The sequence below is a fragment of the Anomaloglossus baeobatrachus genome, chromosome 10 (genome assembly GCF_048569485.1).
Source record: "Anomaloglossus baeobatrachus isolate aAnoBae1 chromosome 10, aAnoBae1.hap1, whole genome shotgun sequence".
Lineage (NCBI taxonomy): Eukaryota > Metazoa > Chordata > Amphibia > Anura > Aromobatidae > Anomaloglossus > Anomaloglossus baeobatrachus.
In genome coordinates this window covers 68,040,709-68,066,995 of record NC_134362.1, presented here as the reverse complement: position 1 = coordinate 68,066,995, position 26,287 = coordinate 68,040,709, and the positions used below count along the sequence as shown (strand labels likewise).

Genomic DNA, 26,287 nt, shown 5'->3' with positions numbered 1-26,287 from the left:
CAGACAGGCGGCCGGGGGGCGCCCGCACAGACAGGCGGCCGGGGGGCGCCCGCACAGACAGGCGGCCGGGGGGCGCCCGCACAGAAAGGCGGCCGGCCGACTGCACAGACAGGCGGCCGGCCGACCGCACAGACAGGCGGCCGGCCGACCGCACAGAGAGGCTCCGGCCGGGGGTGAGGGGGGGGAGGGAGGGAAATCAGCGCTGGGGAGATTTTACTGTACCAGCAGCAGCACAGGCAGCGCTCCTCTCTGTTATGCCACGTCTACTGGGATGGTAGGAGGGAAAAGCAGGGAGGCGGAGAGAGAGTGGGTGGGCGGAGCCCGGGAGCCGGCCGTCCCGATCGTGGCAACGGGACAAACAACGTAAAGCGTGAAAGTCCCGCTGTATCCGGGACGGTTGGGAGGTATGGGGTAAGGGATAATGACACTGGCACTCGGGGTACAGGATAATGACGCTGACACTTGGCTCTCACCCACAGCACCCTGAAATCCCTCTATCAGCACCCAGCTTTCCTATGTTCTGATATTTATCTTGTCCTCAGCACCCAGCTTTCCCATATCAGAGCATGAGAAAGCTGGGTGCTGAGAGATGTATATCAGAACATGGGAAAGCTGGGTGCTGAGAGATGTATATCAGAACATGGGAAAGCTGGGTGCTGAGAGATGTATATCAGAACATGGGAAAGCTGGGTGCTGAGAGATGTATAGCAGAGCATGGGAAAGTTGGCTGCTGAGGGAAAGAGCCTTTTTCCCTCAGCACAAAACATTTCCATCCCATACTTGTATCTTTGTCCCCCCTGTATAAAGTTCTCAAAATACTATAACAGCCCCCACATAGCCTTCCAAATAATTGTATAAAGGGTCTCACATAACCCTTCATATATTAGAATGCAGATACATAGCCTTCCATATATTATAATGCACCCCCATAATCCTCCATGTATAAAGTAGCCCTTCAATTATAATGCATTTCCCATAGTTCTCCATGTATTAAAATTCACCCCATAGTTCTCCATATATTATACTGCACCACATAGTCCGCCATGTTTTATAATGCACTTCCATAGTCCATGTATAAGGTAGCCTCCATAGTCCTCCATATATTATAATGCAGCCCCCATAGTCCTATATGTATTATAACACAACCCCATAAAACTTCAGATGGTATTATGCAGCCCCATACTCCTCCATGTATAATTCACCCCTATATTCCATGTATAAGGTGTCCCTTCATTTTGTATTATACAGCCCCCCCCGACCTCCATTTTAATGCAGCCCTATAGACCTCCAGTATAATGCAGCCTCCATAGTCCTATATGTATTATAATCCAGCCCCATCAATTTTCATATTGTATTATGCAGCCCCATACTCCTCCATGTATAATGTACCCCTAGTCCATGTATAAGGTGTCCTTCATGTTTTTTATGCAGTCCCATAGACCTCCATGTGTCATGCAGCCAGCCACCCCAGGGCCTCCATGTGTCATGCAGCCAGGCCCCTCCAGGGCCTCCATGTGTCATGCAGCCAGGCCCTCAGGCCCCCATGTCATGCAGCCAGGACCCTCCAGGCATCCATGTGTAATGCAGCCAGGCCCCTCCAGGCCTCCATGTGTCATGCAGCCAGGCCCCTCCAGGCCTCCATGTGTCATGCAGCCAGGCCCCTCCAGGCCTTCATGTGTCATGCAGCCAGCCACCCCAGGGCCTCCATGTGTCATGCAGACAGCCACCCCAGGCCCTCCATATGTCATGCAGCCAGGCCCCCAGGCCTCCATGTCATGCAGCCAGGACCCTCCAGGCCTCCATGTCATGCAGCCAGGCCCCTCCAGGCCTCCATGTGTCATGAAGCAAGGCCCCTCCAGGCTTCTATGTGTCATGCAGCAAGGCCCCTCCAGGCCTCCATGTATCATGCAGCAAGGCCCCTCCAGGCCTCCATGTATCATGCAGCAAGGCCCCTCCAGGCCTCCATGTATCATGCAGCAAGGCCTCTCCAGGCCTCCATGTGTCATGCAGCAAGGCCCCTCCAGGCCTCCATGTGTCATGGAGCCAGCAAAATAAAAAAACAAGTACCTCTCTTCTCCTTTTGACCCCTGCAACCACGGTAGTTATGACCCTGCCCCCATATGTCACACACACTGCTCCCCATACAGCCTGCACCCCCCATAGCACACACACTACACCCCCATATGTCACACACCCTGCCCCACATATCTCACCCTGCCTGTACCCCAACTTACCCCTCTCAAACACTCTGCACCCCTTCACATCCTTCTGTCACAGTCTGCAGCCCTCATATGCCACTCACCCTGCACTCCCCTCCCCCTCGTGCCCCCTCTTTTCTCATTACCAGTCATGATGTGTCCAAATCTCTTTCAGGAATCCGTATCTTCTGATGCTTTCTGCCGGCAATCCTGTGTCTCCTCCCACACACTCACATGGGCATGACATCATCGCAGGTCCTGGAAGGATGGATTTCGTCTGCTGTGCAGGAGCGCTTCTGCTCTGCCGCAGCTCAGAAACGCCTGGTGGGTCTCTCCAGGTCAGGGGGCCCCTCTGCCCCCTGCTGACACCGGGCCCCCTGACTCATAGGCCGGCCCCCTGGCGGTCGCGTAGTCGGCCACTACACAGCGCATCTCCTCTGTTACAGAGAGGAGCCGGCTGTGCAGAGCGGCTGCCGGGCCCCTAAAACCCTGCGGGCCCGGTCGCAGTGGCGACCGCTGCGACCGAGGTCGTTACGCCCCTGTCCACCACTATACCACCAGCTCTACCCTCACCTACTCTATCCTCACCCATCCCCTGTAGACTATGATGCCTCGCGGGCAGGGTCCTCTCTCCTCCTGTACCTGTCTGTTTTTGTAATGTTCATGATTATTGTACTTGGTTTTTTTGTATACCCTTTTCACTTGGAATAAATGGCACTAAATAATTAATAATAACATTATTCATTCTCAGTGTAAAGTTACCCAAGGGGTGGGGAGAAGTGTGTTTAGAGTCCTTTTGTAAAGTTTGTGAACTGTTGAGCTGTACCACCAATCGGCAATCTCTTACATTCATTTGATTGTTCCAGAATTCTGCGTAAATATTTAGCAACTTCCGTGCCTACTATGTTGCGCAGCACAGTGGTCCTGGTCAGTCCTTCTTGGGTGTGTGTGAGTTAATTCCTTCTTTTTGTGGTTGGAAAAGTATTGAAACCAAATTCTTCAGTAAAAGTTTATCTCAAATTTGCTGTTGGCTGCTTTCCTTGTTTACAGCTTCTCTGTATCCTAGGAAGACCACTCCGGTACATGGTTTACGTCTAACAGCTCCACTCCATTACATCTCTCACGGAGAATTACTGCTCACTACTCAACCAGAACTTTTGGCAAGCTTTTCTTTGTTACGTAAAACTCCTCTCCTGTGGCTAAGATTTCCTGATCATGTTTAACTCCCTATTAACCAGTGAAACTCTTGCAATACCATAGGGAAATCTATACCCAGCTTATATAATAATTACTTGTGCAATTACATAATTTTATCACACATCAATATCACAGCATACAGTACCTTGAAAAGGAAAAAAATATCCAGCTCACCAAACTCAGTAGGAAAAGCGTATAGCTTTGGCGATGCAGGTAAGTCTGGGTGTCAGCAGTGATCACAGAAGGAGCACGTGGAGCGCCTCCAGCATCAATGTAAAAAGAGGTCGTATATAAACCAAAATGTATTTCATTTCCATTAAAAATGGTACAAACTCCATAGTGGTAATAGACATTACGCACTTTGGACAAATGCGCCCTTATTCATAGTCTGTCTATGAATAAGGACACACTAGTCTGAAAGGGTTGTTTTGCTGCAGGAGGGGCTGGTGCACTTCACAAAATAGATGGCATCATGAGGAAAGAAGATTAGGTGGCAATACTGAAATAACATCTCAAGACATCAGCCAGGAGCTTAAAGCTTGGGTGGTAATGGGTCTTCCAAATGGATAAATAACCAAAGCGTACTGCCAAACTGGTTAGAAAGTGGCTTAAGGATAACAAAGTCAATGTTTTGGAGTGGCCATCACAAAGCCCTGCTCTCAATCATATTGAAAATTTAAGGACAAAGCTGAAAAGGCCGGTGCGAGCGGCGACCTACAAACATGGCTCAGCTACACCAGTTCTGTCAGGAGGAATGGGCCCAAATTCCTACCAACTATTGTGAGAAGCTTGTGGAAGAAAATCCAAAATGTTTCACTCAAATCACACAGTTTAAGGGCAATAGTACCAAATACTAATGAAATGGTGGGAAACTTTTGACTTTGCAGAAAGTAATAAAAATGCCATAAAACATTTTCTCTCTCAATATTCTGGCATTTGGCAAATATACATAATTTTGGTTCCTAATTGATCTAAAACGGGAAAGGTTTATTCTGATTTCATGTCAGATAGTGAGAAAAACCTGCAGATGTGTCTTTATAGAGAGCGGAGGGAAACGTCTGGTTTCAACTGTACATGTAACTATTACAAATATAAGTAGAGTCATAAATACATGATATCATGCAGCGACATACAGAAATAACAGCAAGTTTAGTGGGTGCCAGTCATCTCCTTCTGCTTTACAGAAAACAATACCATGTTACTCTTGCAATAGACTTCATATGAATCTGTATAAAAAAGTTAACCAATATGGAATTAGCACAGAGGTACAGGATGGGATTATTGCAGGCTGCTCTGCTCTATGGGGGCGAGAAAGAGGCAGAAACTCGAATAAAAAAGTCATCATGCAGACTGATGAGTCCAGAATTGTTTTGTAAACAAACAATATCTTATCTGACTGTTCTGTTAAGTAGAATGCAAGAAATTGCCAGAATGGAATATAAAAGCTTAATTTTCATAAGATACCAACTTGGTTTAGTTTACAGCCTTTTCTATTTTACTGTTTGTATTTGCACCATCTTGCATCACTTATTTTGAACACTAGGTGTCAGTATGCACAACTTTACCTGCACATGTATAATAAAGGGAAAGCCCAAAAATCACAGCCCACTGCACAAAGTAGGAACTCCCATAAAGACAGAATATACTGCAACTAGCCATAGATGTCATATAATTAATTAAAAAAATAATGTAAAGCTATTTTCAATCTCTCATGATCACCTGCTATCTTTGACAGTATCACATATAGCATATACAGTACAATCTATAAATGTCTTCCCTCACTCAATAATATATACTTCATAAGGCACATATACCCTGATCAGATGTAACACAAACTATTTATGGCCAAAGTGTATTACATTGATTAACTTTTCTATAGTTGCCAACATTTTTGGGGGTGGTGGGGTGCACACAGCATTCGGTTCACCCTCAGAGGGGCCCAAGAGGCTTCAAAGCAGCGTCTATCATACTGTAGATACGTAAAGGGGTGTATTATGATGAACAATTGGACTGCAGAGAGCCCATATAGTGTCCAGACACAGCGGCAATCTTCTCTTTATGTCAGCTCCTGGCTTAAAGGGTTATTCCCAACTCCAAGATCCTATCCCAATATGTAGTACGTGTAATAATAACAATATTAGTAAATACCCAGGACCTCAATGCCGGATAGTGTGTATGATGTAGGACGCGTCATGCACCCCGGCTTCAGAAGAAGAAGGACAAAGATGGCCGAAAGAGGAGGCGCCGTACCGGAGAACGGAGACACCCATCCGACCGGTCTGCACTGCAGTGAACCAACCCTTAGGTGAGTATTATAAAGTGATTTTTACATTCTACACAGCGGCCTGGGCTCTTATATACAGTGTGCTAGAGTACTGTATATAAGAGCCCGGTGGTAGTGGCCGCAGCTTATAGTCACCAAATCTACTGACAGGTTCCCTTTAATAAAAATCAACAATCAGCTGAAAGCATATGAAATGGAGTATAAGGGCATATAAAATAGCAATAACTTTTCACAAAATAAAGATACTCCTTCATGGGAGGAGCTTTCCTTAATGGGAATCAGTCAGCAGATTTTTGCTATGTAATGTGTAAGGCCACTTTCACACTGCATTATAACCTACATTCACTGGTCCCGTCAGAGCTTCCGTCCAAACCCCCCTCGCAAAACAATTTTCGTACGCATGCGCAAATGGGGCCATTGACTATAGTGGTGCAGACGGAGTCATGGCGTGCTCTGTCTTGCACCATTTTTGAGCATATACACTTTCTGCAGGCGGACACCCAGATGTACTAGACTGCGTCTGGGTGTCCGCCTGCAGAAAGCATATACACCTGAAAATGGTGCAAGACAGGGCACACGCTGATTCCGTCTGCACAAACTATAGTCAATGGTCTCGTTGATGCATGTTTCCGAAACCCGTTTTGCGGGGGGGGGGTTCACACAGAAGCTCCGATGGGACCAGTGAACATAGGTTATAACGCAGTGTGAAAGGGGCCTAAGAGTAGAGACCCTGATTCCAGCCATGTATCTCTTGCAAGACTGTGTTTTGTTGTTTCAATACAACCAGTGTGTTATCAGCAGGAGATTATCAGCTAGGTTGCAAACTGTCCAGAAATTCCAGGACAAAAAAATAAGGCCACGTTTTGCACTGTCCATAAAAGAAATGTATGGCGTTCATGATTTATCTGAAGCTGAAGAAACTTATACCGGTTATTTTGACTGTAACTATCATCATTTTACAGTGAATGCAGCTGAAGTGTTCATGTCATCATTATGGGCTGTAGACAAGGATCACTTATTATCATAATGATGTATTATGGTTTTCCAATGTGTCCTTAAAAAAATATTGTCTGTACATGATTTTTTTAATAAGCTATCCAGAAAAAAGGAAGGGTGTTTTCACTTTTGTCCCCTGTTCAGTGGTCCCATCAGGGCTTACGTTCGAACCCCCCACAAAACGGGATTCGGACGTATGCGCCAATGGAGCCATTGACTATAATGGTGCAGATGGAGTCATCGTGTGATCTCTCATGCACCATTTTTGGGCTTAGACGCCAACTGGAGTCAGACATCAAGATGTAGTAAAACCAAGTTGGAAAGCCTGAGGACCAGGTGTCCCATAGATTCTAGTCCAAACCCGCCCCCACTATTCACTATTGATTATCACCAGCTATCTATCAATATACAGTGTATACAGAAAGCTACCAATCAGTGGTGTGAGCGGGGTTATACACAGCTCAACATCTGAGCTCTAATAGATGAGCAGCAGAAAAAACTGTGATCTATCATAACTGCTCTACTCACTAAACTAAGTGATACATTACTGGAATCAGGGTTTTAGACCCTACATCATGCTGCTGTCAGATTACATAACAAAAAGTGGCTGACAGATTCCCTTTAATGGTAGCGACCTCTTTCCATAGGATAATGTGCAATGTCACTGGAAGATGGCAGTTATGGTACCTGTAGTACCAAGAGACGTAGGGCGGGTCTACCTATCCACATACCTCCACCCATGGGTGTGTCTCATGTGTTTGGAGGTTGCTATACCTCTAGAAGGAACCTCTGAGAGACAGAAAGAGGATTCCCTTGTTCTGACTGAGCAAGGTATCTGTGAAGTCTGCTACATGTCCACTGGGATACTTCTGGGGAAATGTTGTATCCAAACCTAGCAAGTGAAATGAACTGTGATACCATGTTTGTGTTATTTGAAGCTGTAAGAGGGCTTGTGTAATGTTCCTGGAGAGCGGTTTATTGTTGCTGAATAAACCTTCGGGACTGTTTAAGTAAAAGTGTTCCTGTCATTATCTGAGAAACCCCACTACATCACATTGCAAAATTTGTTCAGCGATGCCTTGAGGAATATGATGGTGCATTGACTTAGCCTTCAAATTCCCCGAAATTCAATCCAATTTAATATTATGGCTGATCGGTGTACAGTATTTTGTGATTGATGGCTATATATTGGTTTAGAAATTGTTAATGTTATAGGGATACATATTACAGGCAGAGCCATGACTGGAGTGGTGTTACTCTACATGAACATTGCGGACCATATTAGCAGAGCTCGTTTGCTGTAATTTGATAGGAAGCAGAGTACACTCATTGGGTTTTTACAAGCCTATATGCCGGTCATGGAGATCTCCAGCCTGACATGTTATTTAATCATACAGAACATGAGCTGCCGCTGTTCTCAGTATGGGGAAAACTTGAAACATAAAGTCAATCGAATTTGGTTATTTTTAGATCATTTCTTCAAGAACTGTTTCCTATCCCGCAGGCTTTCGTTGGGTTTGGCTTCCTGTTCTGTGCTCTCATGGTTGGGCTGACTTGGACACAAGAGTGTCAGACTCGGGTAAGTTCATCATTGTGGCACTTGAAATGAGTTAATGAAATGTATCTAGATGTACCCATTATACATAAAGAAAAATACCTGAATGCCTAACATACAAGCCAAAGATTCTGGTCTGGCTCCAAGCTACAGCAAAACTGGCTTGGGCACCGGAAGTTACCAGATCCGGCATTTACACAGATACAGCATACAAAGTCTATAAATATGACAACAGCCAGTAATAAGCTAGATCTTTATTGTACATAGATATTACATCAAGTATATAGACATGGATAAAATAGACGGGGGTTGTGGGACACAGGTACATAATGAGTATAATAAAATGCAATTGTCACGTCCCCACCACCGCTCCTGCGACTTCTGTTTCGATCACCAGGCGGCGCCGTGTTCCTGCTGTGGACAGTGCTGGTGATAGGAGAGGAGTCGGTGCCAGTGGCTCTGCTAGGCGCAGGCTTCGCTCATCCACTAAGCTGGGTTTCCCTGGGACCTGTAGCACCACTGGCGTGTGTCTTCTAGCTGAAGTTACCACCATTCAGCTACAGCCAATGGGAAAACACCACACCCTTATAATTCCCCCTCTTGTCTGCTGGTCACTGCCAGAGATAGTTCTGTATTTCTGGTTCCCGTACTGTTTTTGTGATTGCTGTATTTTGACCTCTGCCTGTTCTCTGACTACCCTCCTGCCTACCGTTTTTGTAGCTTGCTGCCTGATCCAGATTTGACCTCTGCCTTGTTTTCTGATTCTCATAGTGTAGATTTTTTTTAGGTTTTTGCACCCAGTTCAGACTCAGAATGGAGTTCCAGACGTTATTTCTTGATTGATTTGTAGTTTTTCGTTTGTGAACCCAGCCCTACCCAATAGCCAGTCCACATTATACGCATATATAGCCTGGGCCTCAGCTTCCCATACAGTTTTTTTTTAACTGCATGAGAGGACACACACTAACTAGGGACCCCAACGTAGAGAAATACTTTGGCGTAGTGTTGGGGCTCTGTTGCATTTGTGAAGCCCCACCAGTGATGTGTCGGTGCATTACCTTCAGGGACTCCACTTAGCTGGATCTCCGTCACTGGTAGGAAATCTTCTGTTTGATCGTGACGCCACTCTCAGTATTGCGGTCAGTGGGGACCGCCACTGCAGGTTAGGGGTGCCTGGGGCTGATGATATGTGCAGTCAGATGTAGTAGCCTCCTGAGAGTGAGGCATGCCCCAGGGTCCAGTGTAGATGCGTAGTACTACAAGTCGCAGAATGACTCACACAGGCAGAACTGTCTTTCAAGGGCTTTACTCACATTTGATGGCAGGGTGAGTAGCCCGGGCGTAGCTGAGATGAACCAGGTGGGAACCAGGTATCCTTCAGGCTGACTTTATGAGGGTGACTACCAACTCGCCTTCCTTAGCCCTTGGTGGTTTGGGGTAACCCCGACTTTGAGTCCCTATGGGGGTCACCCAGGGAAGATGCTGCAGCCTCTCTCCCCTTCGTTCGCCGTGTGCTTGTCGCCTGGGCCAGATCACTCCAGCTTCTTGCCTCCTGTGAGCTATGGGCCCTAACTGTGGCTACGTGGCTGCGGCTTTTTGTGGTGTTGTGGCGTGGGCTTTGAGAGCCCCACACCGGCAGGTTTAGCAAAAGAAAGCTGGATCTATCTCCGCTTCGGGATCTGCCGCCCGGTTGGGCCTGGTACTCTCCAGCAGTCTCCTTACTTCCCACTCCGTGCTCTTCTCTCTAGCTGAGATGGGTTTCGGGTAGCACTCCTAGTTGACCGTTCTCCCCCGTCAGTAGCCACTGCGCGGGCGCTGTTAGACAGCAACAGCCCCACAGGTCTGCTCCTCACTGAGCCCTATGGAGTTCTCTGCTCTAACTGACTCACTGCCCCTCCTCTCCTGTTCTTGCCTACGCCACCTAGCAACCAGACTCTCTTACCACACCCCTTGAGAGGAGATGGAGGCTTTTGGCCCCCTCCACTATTCCAGTGAAGGTCAAGGCTTTGCCCCCTCCTGGGATCCCCAGGGGTCCTCTCATGGGTACATGTGTGAGAGCTGATTACTATGCGCCTGTGTTCCACACCCCGGTCAGCCTTCTGGATTACCTGTATTGTACTGTCCCCAGCATGGGTGCAGTACTCAGTGGTGCCTGACCAGGTCAGGGGCGCCACACATTGATCAATTCAATAGCTAAATTTCTCTTTATTCATATGTTCATGGCAGTAATGCAGGTTCCATTTTTCATATTTTCATTCTTACATATAGCTGGATCTTTCATGTCAGTATTCACACAGCAGTTTCTGCTATTACATGTATTCCCCTTGCATAGTCCCTGGTGTGCATACCTTCTCTCCATATAGTGTAGATTTTTTAGGTTTTTGCACCCAGTTCAGACTCAGAATGGTGTTCCAGACGTTATTTCTTGATTGTTTTCTGATTACGTCTTTGCCTGCTTGATTATTTTCCCTTATCTCCATTTCCCGGTTTGACCCTGCCTGACTACTACTCTCATTGGACACCAGCCTACCACAGGTAGTGATCCCCAGGGCCCTGTGTAATTCCAAATCCCTGTATAAGGGTTAAAGGGTTTCAGGGTTCTCATGGGTCCTGCTTTGTGAACGGCTCTCCTCTACCCTGTCCATTACAGCCCGTCTGAGTCTGTGGTTCCAAGCAGGCGTTACAGCAATTCACTGTGTTTCCTTGAAAATAAGACAGTCTTGTATTATTTTTGGCTCCAAAAGATGCCTTAGTGCTTATTTTCATGGGATGTCTTATATTTTTTATAGACGTCAGTGATTCGGTCGCCGTTAGTGAAATATGAATATTCACTTCTTCCCTCGTCCTACCCACTCCTCTACCGGTGTCAGTGACTGGAACTTGTGTTAATGAAAAAATGAATATTCCCCCCTTCCCCAGCCCATATTCCCACGACCCCTCTGCACTAGAGTCAGTCAGACTGTCGTATTACTGCCCAACGATCACATCGCAATCCTCAGAGTGGCCAGCGGCTCTCCTCACCTCAGAATGACAGCTGCATAAACATACACACTGACGTGCTCAGACGAGGAGAGCCACAGGCCAGTCAGAGCATTGCGATGAGATCCTCAGGCAATAATATGACCGTCTGAGTGAATCACTGACGCCGAGGGGTGGGTGGAAAAAAGGAGTGAATATTCATTTTTTCAGTAACACAAGTTCTAATTACTGATGCCGGCAGAGGGGTAGAGCGGGGAACGGGTGAATATTCATTGTTTTATTAACACAGGTTCCAATCACTCAAGATGGCAGAGGGGTGGGTGATATTATGGGTGGTGGAAGGGGGTGAATATTCATTTTTTTTATTAGCATGAGTGCCAATCACTGATGCCGGCAGAGGGGTGGGCGGGATTATGGTCGGGTGAATGGGGTGAATCTTCATTCCAATAACTAGCCGACATATGACTATAAACTTCAGGGCTTACAGCAACACAATGGGGCAACGTGCACCAATAAAAGTTACATATCCTGAAAAGGCAGCCCAAGCCCTATTTTAGGATCCTATTAGTATGATGATCCACAACTAGGGCTTATTTTTGGACTTATATGCTAAGCTTACTCCAAAAAAGCCGAAAAATACTGCTAGGGCTTATTTTCGGGGTAGGTCTTATTTTTAAGGGAAAAACAGTAATATCCATAAATAAAATGAAATATATGTACAAGCAAAAAGAAAATTGTATAAAAAACAATTTCCAAAATACTTTTTAGGGTCCTATATATTGTATCTGCATATAAAAAGGTACAAAGAAATGATGATATAATGGTCAAGGGGTCATTTTTTGAGCATAGATCTTTTCCATACCATGAACATGGGTAAGGGTAATCTTTCACTACTTATCTCTGTGCCTTCTACTACATTTATTGTGTGCCTTGCTTCTCCTGATTTCACATCCTTTAAGGGCATTTTCAGACTCCCCAAATTAGGCACGTCATTTCTTCCATATTGTTTATGCATTATATCATCATTAGTACTTTCTTTGTACCTTTCCATATGCAGATACAATGTACAGGACTGTAGTATTTCACTCTGACCCAATTAAGTATTTTAGACATTTCTGTTTATACAATAATTTTTATTTTTTTTAAACTAGAGTCCATCCGAACCAAGCTAACCTGAACATCCACGAGTCTGCTCATCTCTATATAGGACTTTTCCTCAAAATTCTGCAATTGAATCACAAATGGTATAAATTATCCCCTATGCACACTGCAAAATAAGAGACCCCACACTAAAACGGGTGTTACACGCAGCGATATCGCTAGTGAAAGCACCCGCCCCCGTCGTTTGTGCATCACGGGCAAATCGCTGCCCGTGGCCCACAAAATCGTTTGGAGCCGTCACACGTACTTACTTGCCTAGCGACGTCGCTGTTGCCGGCGAACCGCCTCCTTTCTACTAAGGGAGCGGTTCGTTCGGCGTCACAGCGAGGTCACTAAGCGGCCGCCCAATAGAAGCGGAGGGGCAGAGATGAGCGGCCATAACATCTCGCCCACCTCCTTCCTCATTGGCGGCAGCCGCAGGTACGAGGTTGTTCCTCCTTCCTGCGGTGTCACACACAGCGATGTGTGCTGCCGCAGGAAAGACGAACAATCTGCGTCCTGCAAAAGCAACGATATTTGGGAATGGAACGACGCGTCAACGATCAACGATAAGTTAAATAATTTTGATCGTTAACGGTCATTCGTGCGTTTTACATGCAATGATGTCGCTAACGAGGCCGGATGTGTGTCACGAATTTCGTGACCCCAACGATATCTCGTTAGCGATGTCGTTGCGTGCAAAGCGGCCTTAACACTCCAAACATACAAACCCCTAAAGAAAAATATTCCCATAAATAAATAGACTCTGCCTGACACCCAAAAACCCCATAGCCAAAAACAGATCCACTCCCCCCCAACCAGATACCCCCAAAAATACAGATCCCAAATCAGAATGTGGAAAAAACATAGACAGCAAACTACCCTTACGAATCTGCAGACATTCAAAAAGTTTCCTCTCCCCACTCTAAGGCGGGCTTTACACTTTGCAACATCGGTAACGATATATCGTCGGGGTCACGTCGTTAGTGACGCACATGTGGCGCCAATGTACCGCCCCGGGGCTCGGCCGGCTGCTGAGCCGCTCGGGTCCGTGCTCGTCGGTGGGTGGCTCGAGATCCTCCCGGACCCGGGGGTCATGTCGCTCTGAAAGGGAGTTGGCGCTACGTGTAGGGATTTCGGTGAGCAAGGTTCACGGCTGAGGCCGTGGAGTTTAAAGGTGTAAGTTCGTGATGCCACCCACGCGTTGTGGTGAATGTGGACACCACCGCTGCCGTTAACTAGGCTCCCAGGGACGGTGTTATGCAGCCTGGTGTTGACCCTTCCGTGGGCAGGGGGTGATGGTCCCGGGGCCCGGTGGTTGTGAGGTGCGGGCAAGATGGTGTGGTGCAGTGCGCGGCCCGAGGGCACTGTTGTACTCACTATGACAGATAAACCGGAGTCTCTGGTAAACCAAAAAGGATGGTGGTCGGTGCCCGCAGCCGGCTGCGCTTTGCCCCTTTCTCAGGTTGGTGGTTCCTGCCTTTCTCCTGCACCTCTTTGTAGAACTTGACTGCCTATGCTTCAGCAACGGTAGTGCGCTCCCCGGCTTGATGTGTGTCGGGGAACCCGTTTGCCCGCAGGCGCTGGCCCATGGGATCTCTCTGCCTGTGCGGTGGCTTTCTATCCCCCTCGGTGGGCTGTTGCCGTCTTTCGGGTCTTGGGATGGGAAAGGACCTAAGGTCCAGACCTCAATCAGTGAATTCGACGTGGTCCAGTGGCTTCTGGACCTCGTTCTGGGTCTGAGTACCCCTCCTGGTGCTCCGGTTTCTAATTGGCTCCCCGGTTCGGTTCTGGCGGGCCACTACCCTGTCCCGGTCCCTTACGGTTCCACCAGCCATCTACCCGGCTCCTGCAGGCGGCAACCACCGTCTGCCTTCTTGCCAGAGGTGACTGGGCTCCAACCCAGACACCTGGTGTTAGACTGTGGCAGACCTGGACACAGGTCTGCAGTTAAACTCCACTCCACTTCACTTTCAAAATTAATCTACTCTGTTTTTCCTGCCTCAGGGCCTGTGAACTCCTTGGTGGGCGTGGCCAACCGCCTGGCTCCGCCCCCTGGTGTGAACATCAAACCCTGAGGGAGGTGACAAAGGTTTGTAGGTTGGCTGCTGTCACCTTATTAGGGGCTGGTGTCTGTTCAGGGATCTACCTGTGACTGCCTAGCTAGTCCAGGGCGTCACACCATTACTGACATCGCAGCGTGTAAACCGTAGGAGCGACGATCACCGATTGCAAAAACGTCAACGTCGCGGAGACCGCCGATCAATCCCTCCTTCAAGGGGGAGAGGCGTTCGGCGTCACCGCGACGTCACTAAGCAGCCGGCCAATAGAAGCGGAGGGGCGGAGATGAGCGGAACATAAAATCCCGCCCACCTCCTTCCTTCCGCATTGCCGCTGGACGCAGGTAAGGAGATGTTTGTCGTTCCTGCAGTTTCACACACAGCGATGTGTGGTGCTGCAGGAATGACAAACAACATCGTATCTGCAGCAGGAGCGACATTATGGAAATGAACGACGTGACACAGATCAGCGATTTTTGACTGTTTTACGCTCGTTCATCGTCACTCCTAGGATGTACACATTGCAATGTCGCTATCGGCGCCGGATGTGCGTCACAACAACCGTGACCCCGACGATATTTTGGTAGCGATGTCGCAACGTGTAAAGCCCCCCTTAGTTGGCAGCACTGACGGGGAAAGACAGAGATCTGATTTACCTACCAATACTCAAACCAATCAGAATAGTTTCTGCATGTAAGCAAAGCAATGCCAAAAATAATGTAAAATTGCACATATCCCAACTACTCAGCATAAGAGTGAAGTACTAGGTTGACATAATTATGTAGATTTACCATCAAAAACTAAACTATTTAATGTCCTGGATTGACAATACATTGGCATGAAGAAGGAGCATAGAAGAAGAGTGCAGGATTACACGGAGATGTCATGAACGTTGAGTATGACAAACCACACTGTGCTATCTGTGGCGTGCATCTCTGCCATGTGATCTCACTTTTCCCCACACTCCAGACCACAGCAATATGCTATACACCCGCTAACCCATGTGATCTCACTTTTCCCCGCACTCCAGACCACAGCAATATGCTATACACCCGCTCACCCATGTGATCTCACTTTTCCCCGCACTCCAGACCACAGCAATATGCTATACACCCGCTCACCCATGTGATCTCACTTTTCCCCGCACTCCAGACCACAGCAATGTGCTATACACCCGCTAACCCATGTGATCTCACTTTTCCCCGCACTCCAGACCACAGCAATGTGCTATACACCCGCTCACCCATGTGATCTCACTTTTCCCTGTACTCCAGACCACAGCAATGTGCTATACACCCGCTCACCCATGTGATCTCACTTTTCCCCGCACTCCAGACCACAGCAATGTGTTATACACCCGCTAACCCATGTGATCTCACTTTTCCCCGCACTCCAGACCACAGCAATGTGCTATACACCCGCTCACCCATGTGATCTCACTTTTCCCCGCACTCCAGACCACAGCAATGTGTTATACACCCGCTAACCCATGTGATCTCACTTTTCCCCGCACTCCAGACCACAGCAATGTGCTATACACCCGCTCACCCATGTGATCTCACTTTTCCCCGCACTCCAGACCACAGCAATGTGCTATACACCCGCTCACCCATGTGATCTCACTTTTCCCTGTACTCCAGACCACAGCAATGTGCTATACACCCGCTCACCCATGTGATCTCACTTTTCCCCGCACTCCAGACCACAGCAATGTGTTATACACCCGCTAACCCATGTGATCTCACTTTTCCCCGCACTCCAGACCACAGCAATGTGCTATACACCCGCTCACCCATGTGATCTCACTTTTCCCCGCACTCCAGACCACAGCAATGTGCTATACACCCGCTAACCCATGTGATCTCACTTTTCCCCGACCTCCAGACTACAGCAATGTGCTATACACCCGCTCACCCATGTGATCTCACTTTTCCCCGCACTCCAGACCACAGCAATGTGCTATACACCCGCTCACCCATGTGATCTCACTTTTCCCCGCACTCCAGACCACAGCAATGTGCTATACACCCGCTCACCCATGTGATCTCACTTTTCCCCGCACTCCAGACCACAGCAATGTGCTATACACTCGCTAACCCATGTGATCTCACTTTTCCCCGCACTCCAGACCACAGCAATGTGCTATACACCCGCTCACCCATGTGATCTCACTTTTCCCCGCACTCCAGACCACAGCAATGTGCTATACACCCGCTCACCCATGTGATCTCACTTTTCCCTGTACTCCAGACCACAGCAATGTGCTATACACCCGCTCACCCATGTGATCTCACTTTTCCCCGCACTCCAGACCACCGCAATGTGCTATACACCCGCTAACCCATGTGATCTCACTTTTTCCCGCACTCCAGGCCACAGCAATGTGCTATACACCCGCTAACACATGTGATCTCACTTTTCCCCGACCTCCAGACCACAGCAATGTGCTATACACCCGCTCACCCATGTGATCTCACTTTTCCCCGCACTCCAGACCACAGCAATGTGCTATACACCTGCTAACCCATGTGATCTCACTTTTCCCCGCACTCCAGGCCACAGCAATGTGCTATACACCCGCTCACCCATGTGATCTCACTTTTCCCCGCACTCCAGACCACCGCAATGTGCTATACACCCGCTAACCCATGTGATCTCACTTTTCCCCGCACTCCAGGCCACAGCAATGTGCTATACACCCGCTAACCCATGTGATCTCACTTTTCCCCGACCTCCAGACCACAGCAATGTGCTATACACCCGCTCACCCATGTGATCTCACTTTTCCCCGCACTCCAGACCACAGCAATGTGCTATACACCCGCTAAACCATGTGATCTCACTTTTCCCCGCACTCCAGACCACAGCAATGTGCTATACACCCGCTCACCCATGTGATCTCACTTTTCCCCGCACTCCAGACCACAGCAATGTGCTATACACCCGCTCACCCATGTGATCTCACTTTTCCCCCCACTCCAGACCACAGCAATGTGCTATACACCCGCTAACCCATGTGATCTCACTTTTCCCCGCACTCCAGACCACAGCAATGTGCTATACACCCGCTCACTCATGTGATCTCACTTTTCCCCGCACTCCAGACCACAGCAAAGTGCTATACACCCGCTCACCCATGTGATCTCACTTTTCCCCCCACTCCAGACCACAGCAATGTGCTATACACCCGCCAACCCATGTGATCTCACTTTTCCCCGACCTCCAGACCACAGCAATGTGCTATACACCCGCTCACCCATGTGATCTCACTTTTCCCCGCACTCCAGACCACAGCAATGTGCTATACACCCGCTCACCCATGTGATCTCACTTTTCCCCGCACTCCAGACCACAGCAATGTGCTATACACCCGCTCACCCATGTGATCTCACTTTTCCCCGCACTCCAGACCACAGCAATGTGCTATACACCCGCTCACCCATGTGATCTCACTTTTCCCCCCACTCCAGACCACAGCAATGTGCTATACACCCGCCAACCCATGTGATCTCACTTTTCCCCGACCTCCAGACCACAGCAATGTGCTATACACCTGCTCACCCATGTGATCTCACTTTTCCCCGCACTCCAGACCACAGCAATGTGCTATACACCCGCTCACCCATGTGATCTCACTTTTCCCCGCACTCCAGACCACAGCAATGTGCTATACACCCGCTCACCCATGTGATCTCACTTTTCCCCGCACTCCAGACCACAGCAATGTGCTATACACTCGCTAACCCATGTGATCTCACTTTTCCCCGCACTCCAGACCACAGCAATGTGCTATACACCCGCTCACCCATGTGATCTCACTTTTCCCCGCACTCCAGACCACAGCAATGTGCTATACACCCGCTCACCCATGTGATCTCACTTTTCCCTGTACTCCAGACCACAGCAATGTGCTATACACCCGCTCACCCATGTGATCTCACTTTTCCCCGCACTCCAGACCACCGCAATGTGCTATACACCCGCTAACCCATGTGATCTCACTTTTCCCCGCACTCCAGGCCACAGCAATTTGCTATACACCCGCTAACCCATGTGATCTCACTTTTCCCCGACCTCCAGACCACAGCAATGTGCTATACACCCGCTCACCCATGTGATCTCACTTTTCCCCGCACTCCAGACCACAGCAATGTGCTATACACCTGCTAACCCATGTGATCTCACTTTTCCCTGCACTCCAGGCCACAGCAATGTGCTATACACCCGCTCACCCATGTGATATCACTTTTCCCCGCACTCCAGACCACAGCAATGTGCTATACACCCGCTCACCCATGTGATCTCACTTTTCCCCCCACTCCAGACCACAGCAATGTGCTATACACCCGCTAACCCATGTGATCTCACTTTTCCCCGCACTCCAGACCACAGCAATGTGCTATACACCCGCTCACTCATGTGCCCACATGTAGCAGTCACGCCTGCACTACACAGATCAGCATAAATGTCAGTCACTCTGATTAACAAATAAGAAATAACGTTTGGAACTCCATTCTATGTCTGAACTGGGTGCAAAAACCTAAAAAAACATCACTATGGGGAGATAAGGTATGCACACCAGTGACTATGTAAGGGGAATACATGGAATAGCAGAAACTGCTGTGTGAATACTGACATGAAAAATTCAATAGCTATTTGTAAGAATGAAATGTGAAAAATGGAACCTGCATTACTGCCATGATTATATGAATAAAGAGAAATTTAGCTACTGAATTGATCAATGCAATAGAGCCCCAACACTACGCCAAAGTATTTCTCTACGTTGGGGTCCCTAGCTTATGTGTGTCCTCTCATGCAGTTAAAAGTTTTTCATGTCAGTATTCACACAGCAGTTTCTGCTATTCCATGTATTCCCCTTCCATAGTCACTGGTGTGCATACCTTATCTCCCCATAGTGATGTTTTTTTAGGTTTTTGCACCCAGTTCAGACATAGAATGGAGTTCCAAACGTTATTTCTTATTTGTTAGTAGTTTTTCGTTTGTGAACCCTTCCCATACACACCTATTGCCAATCCACATCGTATATATAGCCTGGGTCTCAGCTTCCCATACATGGTAAGTTTTTTAACTGCATGAGAGGACACACACAAGCTAGGGACCCCAACGTAGAGAAATACTTTGGCGTAGTGTTGGGGCTCTATTGCATTGATCAATTCAGTAGCTAAATTTCTCTTTATTCATATGTTCATGGCAGTAATGCAGATTCTATTTTTCACATTTCATTCTTACATATAGCTATTGAATTTTTCAAGTCAGTATTCACACAGCAGTTTCTGCTATTACATGTATTCCCCTTACATAGTCACTGGTGTGCATACCTTATCTCCCCATAGTCACTCTGATTAAGGCCTCGTTCACATTAGCGTTTACTTCGGAGGAGTTAGTCAATGAGCTAGAGCAGACCTGTAATTTCTTTCTAATGCTAGTTCGGCAGGGGAACACACAATGGACAAGAGAGAAATCACCGTAGATGACTCTCGGCTTGCGTTCGCAGCAGAGTTTGAGCTAAGTGCCATTACCATATTATCGCATTAGATTGTCTCACATCGCACACTATACGCCAGTGTGAACCGGCCTTATATTAAGACTGCTCAAGAATCAGGGTAAAAACACAACTCGTACAACCTCAATCAGTCAAGAAGTTACAGCCGTTTTTATTTTACTTAAAGGGTGTATCAAAGTTTATTTTAATCAATAGATCTTGGAATAATAATAATTTCCACACTTGGATGTGTTTAAAATAAATGTTCCTGTGCTGAGATAATTTTATATATGTGCCCCTGCTATGTGCTGTGTAATGGCCGTGTCTGACCGTATAGGGACATGGTCAGATCATACCATATCTCCTGGGCAAGGGAGGAAGTAAAATGAAAGTATACAAACATTACAGCATGGCATTGCAAATAATTCTTTCTTTGAGGTAAAACATTTTTTAGAAACAGGTAGATGTTTTACCTCACAAAAAGAATCAGCTGTGATCCCGTGCTTTTCTGACTCTATACTGACTTTTGCTTCCTCCCCTGCCCAGGAGCTGTGGTATGATCAGACCATGTTCCTGTACAGTCAGACACTGCCATTACACAGCACATAGCAGGGACACATTCATAAGATTATCTCAGCACAGGAAAGTTTTTTTAAAACATCCAATTGTGGAAATTATTATTATTCATAGATATATTGATTAAAATCAAGTTTAAAATGAATTTTGTTCATGGGAAAATCCCTTTAAATAGTGCCCTAATATTCTGCAGCGCTTTACAGACATTATCATCACTGTCCCCCTTAGTGAGTTCTATACTTGAAAAGTTGTGGTGGTTTAATTTGCGGAATATTTCTAACTAAAGGTAACAGTTCAGTGGAACAAATACTATTAACTTGCAGATATTGGATTACTCTGCAGGTCAGTAGTGTTATAAAACTTCCTGGCTGCTGCACTAAAAGTCTGGCTACCAGGAGGAAATGAACTTTATTCCTCCCGGCAGCCTTGGGTTTTCAGTCGTAGAGGCGCAGTCAGCACAGCTCTAACCTCTAAAGGGGGCTTTACACGCTACGACATCGCTAATGCGAACTCGTTGGGGTCACAGAATTGGTGACGTACATCCAGCCGCATTAGCGATGCCGTTGCGTGTGACACCTATGAGCGATTTTGCATCGTTGCAAAAACGTGCAAAATCGCTCATCGGTGACATGGGGATCCATTCTCAAAAATCGTTACTGCAGCAGTAACGAGGTTGTTCCTCGTCCCTGCGGCAGCACACATCGCTCCGTGTGACACCGCAGGAATGAGGAACCTCTCCTTACCTGCCTCCCGGCCACAATGTGGAAGGATGGAGGTGGGCGGGATGTTACGTCCCGCTCATCTCTGCCCCTCCGCTTCTATTGGGCGGCCGCTCAGTGACGTCGCTGTGACGCCGCACGGACCACCCCCTTAGAAAGGAGGCGGTTCGCCGGTCACAGCGACGTCGCCGGGCAGGTAAGTATGTGTGAGGGGTCTGGGCGATGTTGTGCGGCACGGGCAGCGATTTGCCCGTGTCGCACAACAGATGGGGGCGGGTACCCACGCTAGCGATATCGGGACCGATATCGCAGTGTGTAAAGCCCGCTTAACTGACAGATATCTCAGCATCAGTGTTGTGCTGGCTACCAGTCAGTGGATACAGCCAACACTCAATATGTACTGAGCAGTGATTGGAGCTGTGTCTCTATGACTGAAAGCCCAAGGCTGCCGGGAGGAATAAAGTTAATATCCTCCTGGTAGTGGGGCTTTCAGTACATCAGAATGTTATGAACCTGCCAATTAACCCTTTATCTGCATGTTTATAGCGTATTTTTCCATGAAAGATTCACTTTAACATCATTTGATAAATGTCTAGTGGTGGAGTTGTAGTCACTACGCTAAAGATTTGGTATAAGTTACAATATTTTTGATAATTGTGGGCCACTGAATTTTTAGTTCAAAACCATCCAACCCAGGAGTCAGCCCAAAGGTCTGAAGTCTTCTCCTTTATCTCTCGGATACAGGACGGAGGCTGGGTGCAATAATTATGTATTTAAGAGTCTTCTCGGAAAACCACAGCATGAACTTTGCAGATAAGATGCCAAGAGTATTTTACAGGCACAGACTGCGCACAAAATCAACAGCGCATCGTTCACATAGATACACCATTATTATAGGATACATTTCTATCATAGTTAACAAAACTTAGCTTGGCTGAAATACTTCCCAATTTCGATGCATTTTATTTAAAGAATAATTAAAAGGAATCTGTCAGCAGGTTTTTCCTACGTCATCTAATAGCAGCATGATGTAGGGAAAGAGATCCTGAATCCAACGATGTATCACTTAGATTATTAGGTGCAGCAATTGTGATATAATCAGAGTTTTCTCTACTGTAGATGTGGCAGGGCTCAGATGGCTAACTCAGTCCACACCACTAATTAGCAGCTTTCTATGTACATTGTATATTGACAGAAAGCTGCTGACCAGTGGTGGATGGTGGCATTGATGGCCCAGGATGCACCTGGGCCGCTAGTCTGGAAGGGATAATCTCCTCCTGATAAAACACTCATTGTATTGAAACAACAGCACACAGCCTAATACTATGAGTGATACATCGCTGAAATCAGTGTCTCAGCCAATCAGATTACATAGCAAAAACCTGCTGACAGATTCCCTTTAAGGGTACCTTCACACTTAGCGATGCAGCAGCGATCCGACCAGCGATCTGACCTGGTCAGGATCGCTGCTGCATCGCTACATGGTCGCTGGTGAGCTGTCAAACAGGCAGATCTCACCAGCGACCAGTGAACAGCCCCCAGCCAGCAGCGACGTGCAAGCGACGCTGCGCTTGCACGGAGCCGCCGTCTGGAAGCTGCGGAGACTGGTAACTAAGGTAAACATCGGGTATGGTTACCCGATGTTTACATTAGTTACCAGTGTGAGCAGGGAGCAGGGAGCCGCGCACACTGAGCGCTGGCTCCTTGCTCTCCTAGCTACAGTACACATCGGGTTAATTAACCCGATGTGTAATGCAGCTGCATGTGCAGAGAGCAGGGAGCCGCGCACACTGCTTAGCGCTGGCTCCTTGCTCTCTTAGCTGCTGTACACATCGGGTTAATTAACCCGATGTGTAATGCAGCTACATGTGCAGAGAGCCGGAGTCGGCAGCACAGGCAGCGTGAGAGCTGCAGAGGCTGGTAACTAAGGTAAATATCGGGTAACCACCTTGGTTACCCGATGTTTATCTTGGATACAGCTTACCTCAGCTGTCAGACGCCGGCTCCTGCTCCCTGCTCGGTTCATTTGTCGCTCTCTTGCTGTCACACACAGCGATCTGTGTGTCACAGCAGGAGAGCGGCTTTGAAGAAAACGAACCAGGGCTGTGTGTAACGAGCAGCGATCTCGCAGCAGGGGCCAGATCGCTGCTCATTGTCACACACAGCGAGATCGCTAATGAGGTCACTGCTGCGTCACAAAAACCGTGACTCAGCAGCGATCTCGGCAGTGAGCTCGCTGTGTGTGAAGCACCCCTAAGTCGTACCAGCCATTTCAGGTATCTTTTGCAGAATAGACTGTTGTGTGTTTGTATGTACATGATGAATAACACTGTGGCTGACCATTACATGGCTCGTATCTTGCATTTTCATTACTTTTCTCCTCTGCAGGCGCTACCTACAAATTTTAGTTCTCTCTGAGCTGGTGGGTGGAGACTTTATGCTATGATGTATCCCATTCATAGCACATATAAAGAGGTAGATTACTATTCATCTTTCTCTGTGTCACACAGACAATAGCAGCAGCAGCATGAACACATTATTGAGAAGTACTGAGCTGTGTGTCTGTGAATCCAGCACCAAAGTGAGCTAAAACAGTGGCTTGAAGCTGCAGCTCTATCTGCCTGTATCTGTATGCTCTACAGCCTGGATATGGATATGGATATGAATAGCCTGCTACTCATCCATATTCGTAGTGTATAACAGGAGGTGTGATTTGACACTTAAAGGGGTTGTCCACTACTTTGACATTGATGAGTTGTCTGATCGACCGGGGTCCGACACCCCGCACCCAGGCCGATCATCTGTTCTTGGTCCCAGCAGCGGGCGGCTGGAAATGCCCTGTTCCGGAGCTGCTTCATCTTCTGATAGTGGCCGTGGCCGGGTACTGTTCATTGGCCTCCTATTGATTACAATGGGAGGCATATGTGCAGTATCCAGTCGCAGCCGCTATCAGAAGACGGAGCAGCTCCGGAACAGCTGTCGCTGGGACCAAGAACAGCTAATCGGTAGGGGAGCGGGATGTCAGACCAAGGACGACCTATCCTAAAGGGTGCTTTACACACTGCGACATTGCTAACGATATATCGTCGGGGTCACGTCGTTAGTGACGCACATCCGGCGCCGTTAGCGACATCGCAGCGTGTGACACCAAGGAGCGATGATCAATGAGCACAAAATCATTCAAAACCGGTGATCGTTGACACGTCGCTCCTTTGCTTAATATCGCTGCTGTCACAGGTACGATGTTGTTCGTCATTCCTGCGGCAGCACACATCGCTATGTGTGACACCACAGGAACAAGGAACATCCCCTTACCTGCGTCCACCGGCAATGCGGAAGGAAGGTGGGCAGGATGTTATGTCCCGCTCATCTCCGCCCCTCTGCTTCTATTGGCCGGACGCTTAGTGATGTCGCTGTGACGCCGAACACACCTCCCCCTTGAAGGAGGGATTGTTCGGCGGTCACAGCGACGTCGCTGACAAGCTATGTGCGTGTGACGCTGCCGTAGCGATAATGTTCGCTACGGCAGCGAGCACCAAATGTCGCACGAGCGACGGGGGCGGGGGCTATCGTGCTCAACATCGCTAGCAATCACTAGCGATGTCGCAGCGTGTAAAGCACCCTTAAGGGCACAAGGACAGTTCTTTGTTTCTCCCTACACAAACTTTTTACGAGCCTTGAGACAATTCTCCACCCCCTTGTTTGACAACAGTGACGTTCCTCTAGGGAGATACATCAGAGCAACGATCAACGAGCGCAAAAACGTCAAAAATTGTTGCTCGTTGACACGTCACTTCTTTTCCAAATATCGTTGCTGCTGCAGGTAGGATGTTGTTCGTCGTTCCTGCGGCAACACACATCGTTATGTGTGACACCGCAGGAACGAGGAACATCTCTTTACCTGCCTCCACCAGCAATGAGGAAGGAAGGAGGTGGGAGGCATGTTCCGGCCACTCATTTCCACCCCTCCTCTGCTATTGGACGGCTGCTGTGTGACGTCGCTGTGACGCCACATGAACCGCCCCCTTAGAAAGGAGGCGGTTCGCCGGCCAGAGCGACGTCGCAGGGAAGGTAAGTCCGTGTGACGGGTGTTAGCAATGTTGTGCGCTACGGGCAGCAATTTGCCCGTGACGCACAACCGACGGGGGGCGGGTACGCTCGCTGGCGATATTGGTACCAATATTGCAGCGTGTAAAGTACCCTTAAGGCTAAGCCATCAATGTAAAAGTAGTGGACAACCTCTTTAATCAAGAAGAAGATGAGTTGTTTTTCGGAGTTGACATGAGGCAATGGTGAAGAAGGGGCTCATAAGTGGAGAAAGAAGCGGATTTCTCCAATAAAATATATTACAAAGTTTCTTAGAATTACTTTTACTATTGATTTATCCTTGGGGCGTCTTCCTAAGGACTACAGATTATTTTGGTGAGGTTCCTGGAGTTTCTGACCTGCCTCTGATCATACATAAATTATCTACAAGTTCACGTCTTTTCTCTCCTGTTTCCTGTTCCTTTTGCCTTCTCGCTTGCCCTGCCCTGACCCCTCTTACTATACATTTTGCAGCAGTTCATAGTAAATTTGTCTTTTTTTTTCAAGTTTGAAATTGTAAATGTGGGACATGTTTTATTTCGGAAAGTTCCTTTCTACTGGCAAATAATTGCTGTTTGTTATTAGTCGCACAGATCCTGTATACTTAGCAGTTTCCTGAAATGTGCTCCCACTTTCTTGTATTCTATTTCTGTTCTGGAAATCCAGGACGGCTAAAAGCACAAAGAAAATACAAGGAGATGCAGAAGATTCTCAGTGGTCACATTAGAAAGCATTTATATCAGTTTACATTAATAGTGTACTAATAAGACGAGGTATAACTTTGATTAAGAAACACAGTATCTGAAAAAGTAAGACAGGCATAGAAAAGTATAATAAAACATATAGTGTAACTATCATTTTAAGAGACCTTGCAGCAGAATCTCTTTGCCTCTGGCTCCTCCCACCTTTTTACTCCTCCCCCTATTCATAGAATCTTATAAGCACCAACTCTTCATCATCATCTCCTATCTCAGTAATGTGACAGTCTGCCTTC

General features: G+C 47.7%; 1 protein-coding gene across 1 annotated transcript in view; it reads left to right on the top strand.

Moving 5' to 3' along the window:
• The window catches only part of TSPAN32 (tetraspanin 32), a 128,810-nt gene that overhangs the window by 42,836 nt on the left and 59,687 nt on the right, over positions 1-26,287 (top strand). The window contains exon 4 of the mRNA XM_075326991.1: positions 8,180-8,254. Within this exon, the coding sequence (XP_075183106.1) occupies positions 8,180-8,254 (75 nt within the window). The remainder of the gene's footprint in view (positions 1-8,179; positions 8,255-26,287) is intronic.